Raw genomic sequence first — 16,487 nt, forward strand, 5'->3', positions numbered from 1 at the left:
TCAGTTTCTTTGTCTACTTGGGGTCTTGGGCTACATCAGATAGTTTATGCTAATAATGTGAGTTGTGGTGGGGGGCTCTGGGCCACATTATGTTAATTTTGGATGGAGAGGCTGGGGACTGAATAACTAAGGCCAGCCACATGGGCCTTCCATGCAGACATAACTGGTCCCTAATAGAAACTCTGGACAACAACGCTGAATGAGCTTCCCTGATTAGCAGTACTTCATGAGTATTATCTCACATCATGGCTGGAAGAAGTGCTATCTATAAAACTCCATGGAGAGAGTACAACTGGAAGCCCACATCTAGTCTCTCCTGGACTCTGCCCTAAATCAGTTCTGCTGATTTCAGTCTGCATCATTTCACTGTAATAAGCCACAACCATTAATGTAATGGTTTTTCTGAATTTCTCAAGTCCTTTTAATGAATCATTGAACCTTGGGGTGGTCTTGGGGACTCCTGATCACAGGTGATATCGGAAGTGGGATTCACTAGAATTACCCTGACTCACTGAAATGTGGTGAAAGAATGGTTTGGGAAAAGGAAGGATAAGAGGGTAGGAGTTGACAAAACTTTGATTCTGTATGGCCGCTGGGCCACCCATGGTGTGAAGTAGCAGCTGTGTTGCAACCAGTTACTAGAAGTAAAAGTCACCACTGGAATTTAGAAATGATAAATCTAACTCCTAAAGAGTTGGCTCACTGGATGCATAAGGAAATGCAAAATGACAAGAAACAAGCTAAATATACAATCTCTCAGTTATTATGTGTAATAGGTAAAATGACAGTAAAGTGTTGAGATAAATCCTGATGCTGAGCCAAGCTCGAATTTCAGCTGGTCCAAGTTACAGACACTAGCTTCACGGTTTCCAACAAAGGGACAAATAACATGCTGAAAAAACTGACAGCTAAAATAATATGAGTCATGAAAGAATAGGGAAAGACAAAAGGAAGAATCAAGGGACTCATCCCAGCAGGTTGGACACTGATGGGATCAAAGGTCTTAATGAAGCACTACTGGAGATTACATAGACCAATAGGAGTTCTTGGCATACCCCAACTTTGAAGAGCTTTAAACAAATCTGTTCTATTGACTTTAGTCTGAAGGAATTAACAAAGCTGAAAGGCAAGAAGGACAATGAAAAATGTTACCTCAAATCATCTGTGGCAATTGTCTCACAATCTAATATGGATAAAGACTGATGAAAAGGGTCAGAGTCCTTTAGTCTGATCCTTGTTTAGGGACATGGGCTATATGCATGTGTGGTTAAAATGGACAGGGGTAGAGAATAAGCTTTTCTGGGACTCTGACATGGCAGACCAATGCACTGAGGTTCCAAAATCTGTTGGACTCCTAATGTGGACTACAGTTAGGTTGGGAGGACTTAGCCATGAAATGGTTGATGAAATTAAAGTGAAAGTTGAGATTAAAACTGAAATACTTAAATGGACTTCATGTGAACTGGATGTATCTCCTTTACCTGAATGTATTGGGATGGATTTTATATCTGATTGGGGAACACTTCCCTACCTTATATTGTAAAACCAAAGGCATGTAAATTTGCCCTTTATCCAGTATACCTGCTAAATGGGAACCTACAGAACTGTCCAAGCCCACAGATTTTAGTTGGAAATAGTATAGAATACCTGGTACACAAAAATAGATTACACCTTTAATCAATGACGTGTTAAAAACTGGGCTGCTGGTACCGACACATTTTCTCTACAGTAGCCCTGTATGGACCAGAGATTGGGGCTATGGAAAAAGCCTGTGAGCACCATCCAGCAGTGACTGCCAGAATTTGGACCAGAAAATTTTCAGATGCAGCTATAAGATATACAGCATTTGAGAACAAATTACTAACTTGCTATTGGACATTAGTTGAAAATGCCCCTGTGACTGAATGTATTAGGGTTCTTCAGAAAAAATAGAACCAGTAGACTCTGTGTGTTACGTATGTGTGTGTGTGTGTGTGTGTGTGTGTGTGTATTATAGGAATTATATCAGTGAATATACACATATGTGTATGCACATTGTCACAGAATTATGGAGATTGAGAAGTCTCATAATCTGCTGTGTGCAAGCTGTAGAACTAGGAAAGCTGGTGGTGTAATTGAGTCCAAGTCCAAAAGCCTGAGGACTAGAAGCTCTGATGTCTGGGGGCAGATGATGAACATCCCAGTTCAAGAAAAGAATTCACCCTTCCTCCATCCTTTTGTTCTATTCAGGCAGGCTCTCAATAGATAGGATGACGCCCCACCTCCTTACACTGGTGATGGTGGATCTTCTTTCCTGAATCTACCAATTCAAATGCTAATCTATTCCAGAAACACCCTCAGAGGCACATCCAGAAATAATGTTTTACCAGTTACCTGGGCATCCCATGGTCAAGTCAAGCTGACACACAAAATTAATTAACCATTATACTGAAGGACATATAACCGTGAAAGCTGAAGTGCCCATAATGCCTTAAGTGATGTGAGAGAAACACTCTAATAAGGTAGTGCCCAGAAGGGCTCCATAATAAATGGAAACGGTTTATACAGGACAGTGTTACTGGGACAATGCAAGGAGGTACTCATTCTGTTCATGTGCAGGAGGTCTCTCTTCCACTGGAGCCTACTTTGAAATCAGCTGAGGAGCCACCAAATCCTATGGCCACCTGGGCAGTGCCCTATGAAGAGCTCTCTATTGAAAGAGAGCTACTAGATTGACTGATGGCAGTTCCAAGGTGGATGGTCAACATCCTGTTTGGAAGACTACTGTACTACATCAGATGATGGAAAAGTTCTGATTGAAGAAGGTAAGAACAATCTGCTCAGGCTGAACTATATGCTCTCCCTGCAGTGATGAAAACACTGAACAAGTATAAAAGTTCCATTTAAAAATAAAGTCTGGGTGTGCTAATGGCTGGCCACATGGTCAAATAAATGGGCAATGAAAAACTAGTCTGTTAGATGCCCCATGTGGGGCACTATCCTATGGAAATCACCATGGGAATTAGGGGCACATTAAAGTAGGACATGTCAATGCCTACCAGAAGAACACTCTTCCAGGATCAGATGATGACTGGACCCAGTAAATGGAAAACTTGGTGTGCTTACTTGAGGTGGGCATGTAGGTCCATGAAATAAATGGGAATAGGAGAGGTGTAGAAATGTAGGTATGGGCTGATTGTTGGCATATTTCTCTTTTTCCCTCCGAGGCACACAATATAAATAAATACTGCAAGAGAGAGAGAGACTGCAGGTGGCTATGGGCAGATTTCCTGGGGAGAAGGTGGCACACACAACTGACAAGTAACTATATCAGAATGCTGTGGTAGCCCCCAGACTATAAAAGCATCCTGATAGGACTAGACATTTACTCTGGATTAGGCTTTGCACCCCCAGAGACAGATGGATACAAATGCTTAAAATACTATAAAAGGACTGAAACAGAAGATACTGTGGCAATTTGGACCATCAAGTTATATTTCTTCAGACTGAGAAACACACTTTACAGCCCATAGTGTCTAATGACGGGCAAAAAGATATCACATCAAAATGGAATAGTGGTTTACTAGAGAACTGGAAAAGGTAATTGAAACATTTTTTTTTTTGGTCTAAAATGGGGGGTGATAAAGGCAGGAAGGGCTGACATATATACCTTCATGAGTGTGTATGCACATTCAACATGAGGGGGACAAGAGCGGGTCCCCACATGACAAATTCTTTTACTTTTATAGTGGATCTGGAGAAGAAGGGATGGAGGAGACACTGGTACAAACAACACAGTGATTTCTCAGGTCACCTCAACTTTTCTTTTTTTCCAGCCTGGGGCAGTGGTTGGAGACTGTAGGTGCTAGAAACAGGAATCATTCCTAAGCAAGAAACCTACCTTTCAACCTTTATGTCAGAATTGCTATGGGCCTAATGGGGTGGACTGTATCTTCACCCCATCTGGCAAAATTTGGATTGACAGTGAATGGAGCTGTATTTCTTGGTGGTCAAGATAGCCCACTAGTTCTATACCTATATATCCTTACTCTAAATAAAATGGAATGAGCTGAAAGGAGGCACGAGCTAGACTGGTATTACTGCTGACAATCTAGACCAGCACAGTGGATAAGCCTAACAACTCTTCCAAAGGTGAAAACGTTTGAGTAAAAAATTATGACAAGTGAAAAATAGGAGAAATAGCCAAGGCACAGGAATAAATAAATGAATTAGGTAATGAGAAAAATGTAGTATTACACTGGTGCTTTGAGAGAGGCTCAGAGCAAGAGACTGTAGTCTCTTACCTTAATTATACTAGATGCCCAAAAAGGTGAAGTCAGTTTTCTAAGACCAACCTTGCTCTTAGAAGCTGAAAGTGTTGAATGGAAGCCTGCAAACTTGAGTGGCATTGCTCTGGGAGACATTCTGGTCATATGATATAATGATGAACTGGACCAATTAATTGTTAATGACAGAGGTAACGGGCCATTATCTCTTATTTTGCAGGTTACATCTACTACAATACTGCAGATACAGTCTAACATTGGTACTGCTGGAATGATTCCTCTCCCTTATGTAAGTAAGTCAAATGATGATGATCAAATGTATTGGAAAATTGAATCACAGCCTCCTTGGTATGTAATATCAATGAAAAATGGGCTAAGAACTGGATCTACTTAATTATGAGTTAATTTCTATGCTGAGTAATTATGCACAAGTTTGTCAAAAGGTATAAATAGTAGAATATTAAAATAGGAGATAATCATATTATACAAAATAGACTCTCTGTTAAGAGAGCCTAGGCCAAGGGACAGTGAGTAGCCTGTGCATAAATGATTAACTCAGCAGGTCTTGGTTGTCCAAACCCTGCACATTGTAAAGGTCTGGACCTTGCTAAACTCTTGGGAGATAACCTCTGATGCCTTGGAATACCTTGCCTCATAAAGAGTATCTTTGTCTACCTGGGACCTTGGGCTACGTCAGATAGTTTATGCTAACAACTGATTTATTGTGGTGGTGGTGGTAGAGGGCTTGGACACACAGTATCAATTTTGACCCCTGGAAAGGCCAGAGACTAAGTAACTAAGGTCAGCCATGTGGGCACTGAATGTAAATATAACCAGCCTGCAATAGAAACCAGTGACATCAAAGCTAGATGAGCATCCCTGATTAGCAGTACTTCATATTATCTCACATTATGACTGGGAGAATTAAGTCCTGTTCCTAAGACTCCACAGGGAGAGAACAACTGGAAGCTTGTACTTGGTCTCACCTGGATTCTGCCGCATAGCAAGGGTCCCCAACCCTGAGGCCATGGACCAGCACTGGTCCTATCAGTTCAGCAGCAACATTAGATTCTCATAGGAGCACAAGCCCTATCATGAACTGTGCATGCAAGCGATCTAGGTTGTGTGCTCCTCATGAGAATCTAACTAATGCCTGATGCTCTGAGGTGGAACAATTTCATCCCAAAACCATCTCCCAACATCTGTGAAAAAACTGTCTTCTCCGAAACTGGTCCCTGGTGCCAAAAAGGTTGGGGACCGCTGCTATATGCCATTATTACCTTTGCTGATTTTAATCTGTATCCTTTCAGTGTAATAAACCATAACCATGAGTATAATGGCTTCTCTTGAGTTCTGTGAGTCCTTGAAGCAAATCGTTGAATATGAGTCATCTTGAGGACCCCTGACCATACTCATAAACTATTTGCTTTTATGACTATAAATTAATGCAACTCTTTTTGGAGGAAAATTGGACAGTATCCTTATACCAGAAACTCTAGCAAAGTACCCCTAAAATATATATGTATATATGCATTAGGCCACACATAAAAGGATATTTATGCAGTTCTGTTTGTCAGAGCCAATGACTGGAAACCCCTTAAATTCATTAATAAGGTACCAGTTAAAGAAATTCTGATTCATCCATTTAATGAAATCTGATGTACCAGTTTATAAAAAAGGAGATTAATATATATAAACTGATATGGAAATACTTTCAAGATATATGGCTGTGTAAGACAGAGTTAATTTATAGCTGGACTGGAAAAGCTCTATTTTTACCTCTGGGAAATTCTGGCTATCCAGCTTTGACTCTTGGCCAAGATAAGAACAGTATGATGTGCTGTTTACTGTCTGAAACTCCCCCTGAAAACCCCGTGTGGCCAGTTTGTTTACTGATGGTTTTCATTTGGCAGAATCAGGAAGATAGCTTGGCTTGATGTCATGACTACAAGGGCCTAAAAACCCAGATGGGAACTTTTGCCTTGAGGTTTTCTAAAGCTAAGATGCATCACATAGATCTTGGTGTTTCAATCTGAAGACAGGCAGTCTGTGTGAATAAGGCCCCTGGAAAGCTTGCACCTGAGCCCCAATGCTTGCCATAGTATCTTTCTCTTGCTGCACCTATCCTTTGCCTTTAAATAAAAGCCACACAGAAGAATGCTCTGTGAAGTCTTGTAAGTCCTTTCAAATATCCAAATTTGTAAAATCTTTGCAATAGTCAAGTGACAAAAGCAAGGTCTAGGGCAATATGTAAGACTGTGGGAAGTAAACTTTCTGAAATGCTAGCAAGCAAAGTGGAAAAAGCCATCAAGGACAAACGTGGGTGAAGATTATGAATCTTCCTACACAAGGATGTATTGTATTGGGTGTTCCAGTTGGCTTGAGGACAAGCGGAGCTTGCAAAAATTTCAGGGACACAGACTGAAAATAAATGAGCAGTGGGATAGCCCAAAATAAAGCTTTTATCCAGCATGACTCCACCTTGCACAAACAATGTCACTAGTAGCTGTGTGACATGACTCTGGGGATCTTGGGAAATGTATGCTGAGAGAGGCTGCATCTGCACCTGTACTGTGTGGTGACTGCACCTTCACCAGCGTAGAGGCTGGGTTCACAGAGCCCAAAGCCTATTGATTGATTTATTTTTTTTTGAGGCAGAGTCTTGCTCTGTGGCCCAGGCTGGAGTGCAGTGGCCGGATCTCAGCTCACTGCAAGCTCCACCTCCTGGGTTTACGCCATTCTCCTGCCTCAGCCTCCCGAGTAGCTGGGACTACAGGCGCCCGCCAACTCGCCCGGCTAGTTTTTTGTATTTTTTTTAGTAGAGACGGGGTTTCACAGGGTTAGCCAGGATGGTCTCGATCTCCTGACCTCGTGATCCACCCGTCTCGGCCTCCCAAAGTGCTGGGATTACAGGCTTGAGCCACCGCGCCCGGCCAAAGCCTATTTATTATATAAGATATCTGAAAGATGGCACCACAAACTCTAGCCACTCTTATAACAATATTTTGGTTAGAAACTATATTTAAAATTTCAATAGAAGAGGCCAGAAACACAGCTGCCCTCATCTGAAAGAACCTCAGCAGTAACAGTGGGGGATTACCAAGCAACCAAAGGAAATAGAACCTCTCCCAACTCTGAGCTGCTAATGGTGACTCCTGCGACTGAGGGCAAAAATGACGGCTGAAAGTGAGGGCTAGGAAATTTAAGGAACAGAAAGGTGTGGCAAGGATGCAACAGAAGGGTTTTCTAGTTAGATGAGGTGGAACAGAGTTGAGTGGAATGAGCACATGGGGCTGGAAGTGACATTGAGAAGCAGTGGCCCGATGGGATCTTGCTTTGCTCTTCCTTTTGGGTCTCTTCTGCTCTCATTCTCTCATCACGGCTACCGGAGAGAAATCAGGCAGAAGTCACAGTAGGTGCATAGGGATTTTCCTTTATTGCTCCTTATCCATTCCCTCTGCCACAGATAGTCATGAGGAGGCTGGGAAAAAGAACCAAAGTACAAAAAGAAAGGCTTGGGGGAAGGTTCAAATTCAGTAGCATGGCAGTGTTTTCTCTGCTTGACTTTTTTATTTCCTGCCCTGGTGCTGTAGCAAAAATGAGGTTGGAGCGGGTGGTAACAGAGGAGAGGTGGGGATGATGGTAGAAGGACTGAAAGGAGAAAAAGGGAGAGAGATGTCCTATACTACAGAAGATAAATATATACTCAGCTTTGAAGAGATCGGTGCGAATAAGTGATTCTGTTTAGTACTATTAAGCATGAATTCTTTAATATGTTTTTAACCCTATAACTTTGGAATTCTTGAAGAAAATTAACTTCATCCTCTATGAACAAAAATCAGTGTTCTTTCTCTCTCTCCACCCCTCTTCTTTCTCCCCATATCTATCTATCTATATGCCAGATGATATATGAAGAAAATTTAGTTTTTAAGAACTCCTAGTAGGCACTGTAATAAGTATAGTTATAAAAAGTGTGTATGTGTAATTTTTTTTTATTCACCAATGAATGTCTTTAAGATCTCTACCTGGCAATAAATGTCTCAATCAACAAAAGGTGGAGAGTTGTGGCAGTGAAAAGATGGTGAACAATGGGATGTTTCTGTCATACCTGTGCATAGATTGGAGAGATGAGGCTATAAGCTTTACCTAGGAAAGCAAAAACTGAATTTGGGAATGCACACATACAGAAACATTAAAAATCTATATATACTAAAATATACACTCTTCAGTTTCATAAACATCCATTAAAGGAAAAAGCAGAAAGTGGGTAAAAGACGAAGCAGAAAGAGAAAATGAAACAGGAAAAGAAATGGAAAAAAGGAAAAAGGCAGAAAGAGGTAAACGAAGATAAAGATACACTAAGAAGAAGACAGACATACAAGGAGGAAATGAGAAAGAGACAGGGAGCCACAAAGAGCAGGACTGCAGCTCACAGCCATTCCGGCATAGCCTCCATCTATGCCTTCACTCTGTGTATGAGTTTGTGCCTGGGACACTGTCATGCCCTTTGCTATTGTTTAGAATTGCTAAAGCTTCAGGAGCCAAGCAAATGCTGTAAGCGCCTCCATTTAAGCCCATGTGGCTACTGAACACTTGAAATGTGGCTGATCTCAATTCAAATGTCTGTAAAGATAAATGCACACCAGATTCTGAAGACTTTGTACAAAAAGAATGTGAAATATTTTGGATATATTTGGGCTAAATAAAATACATTTTTAAAGTTAATTTCATTTTCTTTTTGCCGTTTTAAATGTGGCTACAAGCAAATTTAAAATTACATATGTGGCTCACGTTATATTTCTGTTGGAATGTACTGTTTTCTAACATTGTGAGTCTCATTAAAATCAAGGTTGGTAAAGTAAGTTTGCTAATGTCTGAATCGCTCGAACTGCTAAAAACATACCAATATGCTGGACTTTTTCATCGATGACTTCACAATGGTATGGCCACCGTGTTGGGCTCAGTGGACCAGAAGAAGAGACACCATATAAATCCCGTGGTTCACGAAGACGTGGCACCCATCTCCCTAGCTGATATTCTAATAGTATCTGTGTAGTCCGGGGGAAGAAGGGATCACCAAAAGAGTCAGCTGAGAAAAAGATTCAAACACAATCATGAATGGGAGGAAGAAAAATACCAACTCCTGTAATTTTTATATAGTTTCTTTTTTCCTTTCAACACTATTCAATGTGTGGGTATCATTACAAATGTTTTATAATTCATGGCACTTTTTATAAAAGTACTAATGAAATTTTGTGATGATTGAGCTTCACAATAGCCAAAAAATAGTTGACCTTTATAATACTATTAATTTATTCTAAAAGCTCACTACTACTTTAAAAACATTTGTTTCTTGTAGCTCTTCTAGCAAATCATCTAAATGTCTACTGAGTTAAATACAGTGATGAACTATAATTCCTCACTACTTACTGGAACTGTATTCTCAAGGTTTGCTGGTGAACTCAGTCACAACTTTTTCTCAGTTTTCCTTCTAGAGCTACGGTGTGATATAATGCCAGGACACAATTCATATAGACTAGTATGGGGCCACACCAAGAAGGCCGTGCAGTGGTCTGGTATATTGGTGTGATACTGTACGGCATCAGTTTGACGTTGATGATCACCCCTCCTTAAGCGTACTTCTCTTATGACACATTTCCTGGATCTCCCCCTCCCTTCCACATATTTGGTTTTCCATTTGTCTCACTGACTCCTCTTGCTCTTTCACCTCTGAAATGTGGTTTTTTGCTGAGACGTGGTTCTTGGTTATTTTTGTACTACAGCTGATACAGCAACTGGACTAGAGCTCAGATAACTGGATTCCTTCCCTTTTATCACTTTTTTTTGTATGACTTTGTTTGGGCAAGGCAGCCTCTTTGAACATAAATCTTACTACAGGTCAATAACTAATAATATCACCTGCCCTAGCTACTTATCAGGATTGTTCTATAGACTCATTCATCCAACAGATACTTATAATGCATCTACTATGTGCTAAAAACTATAAACAGGCAATTGCCATACAGAGTGAAAAAAACAGTGTCCCTGCCATCATGAGCTTAAACTGTAGTAGGGCATATATAAGTAGGAAAACAAGATAATTTCAGTGATGACAAATGCTACAAAAATAAAACACAGAAATATAGATGAAGATTAGAAACAGGAAAGTGGGAGTGAGAATGCTATTTTAGATAGGGTGGTCAGGCAAGATTTCTCTGAAGATGTAACATGTGAGCTGACACCTAAATAATGAACTCAGCCCTGGAGTAAAGACTGTTCTGGCTGGACACACTCTAACAAAGCTGAAAGGCAAGCCTCAAAGTAATGAAACTGATCCACAAGCAAAACAACTGCTTATCAGGACAAAGTTCAACATTCTTTAACTGAATACAACAAAATCCAGCAACCACATGTAAAATTCGTAAGTTTGTCATTCAATCAAAAGTTAATGAACAAGAGTTCTAGTCCTGCTGTGGCAACGTAAGTCTTACACAGGCCTTCTCTCTCACTAATTACAACTAAATTCTAGATAAAATACAAAAACATAACTATCCAAAGAATTTGAAAAGTAAACAAGAGCAGACTGTAGAGTTAAAATTTAGAGAAGCACTCCCACAGGAAGGTGAATCCAGCCCCTTGTTTGCTCTAGTGTGCTGAATGAATGTTTGCTCTAGCGTGCTGTACAGAGCAGTGCGGTGCGGTAGTGCAAATGGCTAAATCTCAAATAGAAACTGAGTCCTTTTTTTCCATTTACTAAAGTTTGGGGTTATTTTTATTATAAATGTTTGATTCCAAAATGCTTGAGAGTAGTCTTTTCTTTTTCTCTTGAGCAGAATAATTTAGTCACACCACCCTAACAATGATAATATCCTATTTAGTAATTACCTACTATGTGCCAGAACCAGTGCTTGGAAGAGATACAAACATTGATAAGACAGCCTCTGAGATCAAGGCGTTCTCAGTACAGAGAGAAGGAAGGAAGGGTTAGGTGATATGATATGGCAAGGGCAATCACGCAGGCATATACAGGATGTCATGGGAGAATGTGGTGGGGTTGTCAGTAGTGTAGCGGTTGAGAAATTCTGAATGACTAAGAAATGACATATGTACACACACAATAAAATAAAAAAAAATTCCTTCTCCAAATCAGAAAACCAGTCTTAATCTTAACAGAAGAACCAGGAAAAGGGGTCCTTATAGTGTGGAGGGAACCTGAAAGGAAGAAAGGAGCCAGAGAAAGGTATCTCCTAATCCTATGTATGAGCCCACAGGATTGGGCTAATCCCTGAGCTATGAAAGCAGACACACTCTCAGAGACTATGAAAACTTAACTGAAACTTTAACCACCCCCCCAACCCACACACAAATGTCTCTGCTCAATCCCTGAATTACACATGTGCAAGACAGTCCCAAACCAATACAAGGAAAACTTAAGAGAACTAAACAGGGCTTTGAACCATCTATACAAGTCTCAAAACCCCTGAACTACACTGGCATGGGAAAAAAACAAATAAGCATAGCAAAGGCTTAGAGATGAGAAATGAGATCTGAATTATTATCCACAGAAGGGGTGCCAGAACTTACTGTTTAAACCTAACTGGATTGATTGCCTGCTAGAAGAAATACATTGACCCAGAATCTACACAACATCGCATGAACAACGGAAAATCAGGAATAGGACCAGTTCTCAGGGCAAAAGGCAATCAACAAATGTTAACAACAAGATAACCCAGATGTTAAAACGATCGGACAAGAAGTTTAAAGGAGTCATTACAATTTTGCTCCATGAGGTAAGGGAAAAACACACTTGTACTAAATTAAAACATAAGAATTCTTGGCGAAGAAATAACACATTGCTGGGAATGCAAAGGGATATAGCCACTTTTGAAAACAGATTCGCAGTTTCTCATACAGTATATATTTAGCATATAACCCAGCAATACTATTCCTAGGGATTTACCCATGAGAAATAAAAACATGTTCACACAAGGACTTGTACAAAAATATTCACAGGAGCTTTATTCATTACAGCCCCAAACTGGAAACAATTTGTGCATGAATGGATGGCTAAATGGAGAAATTGTGGTCTATTCACATAATGGAATACTTCTCAACAATAAAAAGGAACTACTGATATATGCAACAACATGGATAAATCTCAAGAGTATTATGCTAAATGACAGAAAACACAAAATGTATGATTCTGTTTTGTGAAATTCTAGAAAAGCCAAATATGGGCGGGGGGGGGGAATGCAAATAATTGGTTGTCTGGAGCCAGGGGTGAAGCCTGGAAGGAGAGGATCTACTGCAGACACAGGAACACTTAGGGGTGATTAAATGTTTTACATCGTGCTTTTGGTAATGTTCTAAACAAAGGAAGCAACATAAAGGGATTACTATAAATGGGCAATTCATACCAACTAAGAATATGAGTAGATAATAAGCCTGTAGAAGTAATTCTCAATTTCTCTAGCAATCCCAGAAATGCTAGTTAAAGGAGTTATCCCCTGTCTTCTAATAGGTTGGCAAAATTTAAAAAACAGAAAAGGGTAGCAGGGAAAAGTCCACAAAACAATACTACAAAATTTCTATGCCTATGGGTATAGATATGTGTAATGCAAAGAAGAAGTTCTAGAATGATACACACCAAACTGAGAATGGTGGTTATTTCAAACAGGAAGATTTATTTTAGGATGGTGGTAAAAGAAAAAAGAAAAAAAAGATAAAGGCCTTAACTTCAATTTCAGAGTACTTGTGATACATATGTAAATATTGAGTAAAGATATTTTAGCATTTGAAAGTACAACTCTAAGTATAAATCTTTAAAAATTAAGTATACATCAAGATGCCCACACACACATGTTCAGTTGCAAATGAATGACTTTATTAAGGAGACTCTTTAGACAATATGCTTTGTTTAAATGAAGATGTACTTCTAACATGATCTGTCCTTTATAACTGGAGTCATACACTCAATACAATTAAAGAAACGACAAGGTAAATCCTTATGTTAAATATAAGATGATCACCACTTTCATGTATTATATTCTAATATAAAATAGGTTTACGTAAAACAAACCTGAAAAGTTTGAATTCTGCAAGTGGATACATTTCTCTTTCACAATCTACTAGAATAATCATTCCCTATATTATTCAATCTGACTTTTTAGTTTCCTCATCTTCTTTTTTATCCACTCAAGGTTTTATACTAAACAAAAACTATATGAATAGGTTCAAACCTGTTAAAAGTGCACACCGATGAAAATCTTCACTTACAAATTTCATGAACATATCCTCATCCTAAAATAAGAATTTAAAAATATTTCTCTTTAAAAAACCAACAGTTTTCAAATCCAGATTGTTTTACATCTATTTTAGTACTTGGGATTGAGTATATGTCTTTAACCTTTAATAAACGAGAAAATTAAAGGATTATTATCCGCTACTGGTCTCAATGCACCCAACACTTCAAATATCCTGAAACCTTCAAGTTTGCATCCTTCATTCCTCCTCTTCCACTGGGTGTCGTCATAATAATGACTTTATGGAAGGAATAAAGTTTAAAGATTCTTGGTAAACCTGGGAAAACAATTTAAATTAAAAATAAAATTGGCCGGGCGTGGCAGCTCATGACTGTAATCCCAGCACTTTGGGAGGCCAAGGCGGGTGGATCACCCGAGGTCAGAAGTTTGAGACCAGCCTGGCTAACATGGTGAAACCCTGTTTCTACTAAAAACACAAAAAATTAGCTGGGCGTGGTGGCGCATGCCTGTAATCCCAGCTACTCGGGAGGCTGAGGCAGGAGAATCCCTTGAACCCAGGAGGCAGAGGTTGCAGTGAGCCAAGATTGCACCATTGTACTCCAGCTTGAGCAACAAGAGCAAAACTCTGGCTCAAGAAAATAAATAAATAAATAAATAAATAACAAAAAGAAAAACGCAGAAAGTCGTAAATCCTTTAAGTGGTTAAAGTAAGCTTTAAGAGCTTATTTCGGGACATTAGTTTACATACATAATTTACACTTTAAATAAAATTGGAAGGAAATATCTCAGAATATGTAGTAGAAACAGACTAAAGAATTTTAAATACTACATTTCCCCCCCTTTTTCTCCTTCCATGTCCCTTCTTTTATGACATCAGAGCCACAATAAACTGTTTTGGTGATACATAACAAGGTTAGAACACGGTGGTTCTACTATGATTCATACTATGATGTGACACAATCCAATCAGCACACATAAGAAAATAAGTGTACACCAATCCTAAAAACCCTACTAATAATTTCATACACAAATTTTAATAAAACTTAGAAGAATCTTAGCTAAAATATTTTCTCAAAAAAATACAAATACAGTTTCTCTTTCTAGACAGGGCATAGTGTTCCCAGTGATAGCTTAGCTTTTTCAGCCAAATTATTTCCCAACTTCAGTGACAATAATTTAAACATCCAATTGATTTTTATATCCAATTGACTTTATAATACTTTAATTGGGGATTTATATAATACAAATTTTATCTCCAAGTAAAACAAAGTTGAGGAAAACATACCGATTCATCTTCATCACTGATTGTTCTGTCTGAATAGTCTTCCTTTTCTGAATCTTCTGACATCTCTTCCAGTGTTTGACTTGAGATTTCTTGTAATACACGGGTGGGCTGTAAAACAATTTCTAAGGAAATTATTTGACAGCTTTTCTTTTCAAGCTGTGTTTACTACATTAAATGAGTACTCAAAAATATATTCAATTGTATTTAACAGTCACAACAGTCTTCTCTAAAAACTAATTAGAGTACAACTAATAACACCTTCAATTTCAAAGATTCAAAGGAATTTTCCACGACTATAAGGGACAACAACCACAATAAAAGACAAATCAAGTAAATCATTTAATTAAAAGGAATTTCCAGAGTATACAGTCAAATCATTCACATTTTATTATATTTACAATTCAATACTACACAGCAAGTTCAGAATGATCCTGAGGCATTAAAAGATAATGAATTTAAAAAATTACAGTCACTTTGTGAAATGTAGCAATATAATTTTAAGTTTTCTCCTTGATTTTCACTTGATCAAAAGTTCAAGTGACAAGACTTTACATTTTGATTATCATTCTGTAGATACTGTCTGTTCTAATATTCATTTATATTATTCTTATTCTTAGAAATCTAAATAGCTACCAGAAAGTTGTATTGGTAATGACCACTACCATTCTATATAAGTATCTTCCCATGCGGTTAATATTAAGACCAGGGAATAATCGAAATTTCTTGTCAAGTTCCCATCGTTCTTGAGAGACCAAAGGACTCGACAATTGCAAATCTATTGGTTTACGCCCCTCTCTACAGAAACCGTGTTTTGCAGCGTGGACTACATATAAGTTAAGTCCAAGCTCTATGGCAAAGCACTGCCAATGCCACGGAGCCGACTGTCTCACAGATGACACTTTCAGTCCTAAGAAACTGAAGTTTTTGCCTGGGCATCACAACTCCACATTTGGAAAACCCGACTGGCGTAAATTCCATTCCTTACAGGTGCACACGGGGCACACGAAGTGCTGACCTGCTGCGGATACAGCTCTGGCCTCAGGAGAAGTCCCTTATTCACCGGCACTCCGCGGGTGTCTTCCACCACTGCGGAGGAGGGGCAGGTGCGGGCGCGTCCACGCTCAGCCGCGTCCCGACAGTACCAAGGCATTTTTGGCGGGAGGCAGGATGAGGCCACAACTCTAGGCTGCCGAGTTCCTTCCCGCACTCACTCCTGGCCACCAGGGTGTGGGGAGGCGCTCATTTTCCGGGGCGCGCTCGCTTGCCGCACGGGGCGCCCCGCCTTCCTTCTGCCTACCTCACCGTCCCGTTGGGGCCAGCACCTAGATCCTGGCCGAGTCCTCTGGTCAGGCCAGTCGTCTGCAATATCTCGGGATCTAGCGGAGAACCCAGGGTCCAGCCGCTAGAGGGTACGCTACTACTGGAGATCCGCAGCCCCAGCCACGCCCCCGACTCTCGTCACCAGGCAACGGGTCCGCCCTCGCGATACTTCGACCAGCTCTCGGAGATCACCTACAACCAGTGCGGAGGAAAGGAGCCTTCGCAGGTTTTGGCCCCAGGAAGTCGGAGCCCAGAGCATGCTGGGAACTTGGGGTGGGCAGCAGGGCGGTCAGAGAGGACGTCTGGGAGTCTGTCGGAAGAATTTAGGAGCGTGGAAGGCCAGACAGCTAATAA

The 16,487-nt window shown here is 39.9% G+C and overlaps 1 protein-coding gene across 6 annotated transcripts in view; it reads right to left on the reverse strand.

The window, feature by feature from the left end:
- Window positions 1-16,283, reverse strand: part of AGBL3 (ATP/GTP binding protein like 3) — a 149,565-nt gene extending 133,282 nt beyond the window's left edge. For 2 of the 6 annotated variants that reach the window (XM_030933098.1, XM_030933094.1), the window contains exons 1-2: window positions 16,111-16,283; window positions 14,814-14,921 (exon numbers count right to left, since the gene is read on the reverse strand). Coding sequence is in view for 1 of the 6 variants with exons in the window: in XM_030933093.1 (XP_030788953.1) it covers window positions 9,169-9,354; window positions 13,505-13,565; window positions 14,814-14,876 (310 nt within the window). In the remaining 5 variants the exon portion in view is untranslated. Of the gene's footprint in view, window positions 1-9,168; window positions 9,355-13,504; window positions 13,566-14,813; window positions 14,936-16,110 lie in introns of all 6 variants that reach the window. The other 4 variants (XM_030933093.1, XM_030933095.1, XM_030933097.1 and 1 more) reach the window with 4 other exon arrangements.
- Between the last annotated feature and the right edge of the window lie 204 nt (window positions 16,284-16,487).

This window comes from Rhinopithecus roxellana, chromosome 6, assembly GCF_007565055.1.
Source record: "Rhinopithecus roxellana isolate Shanxi Qingling chromosome 6, ASM756505v1, whole genome shotgun sequence".
Lineage (NCBI taxonomy): Eukaryota > Metazoa > Chordata > Mammalia > Primates > Cercopithecidae > Rhinopithecus > Rhinopithecus roxellana.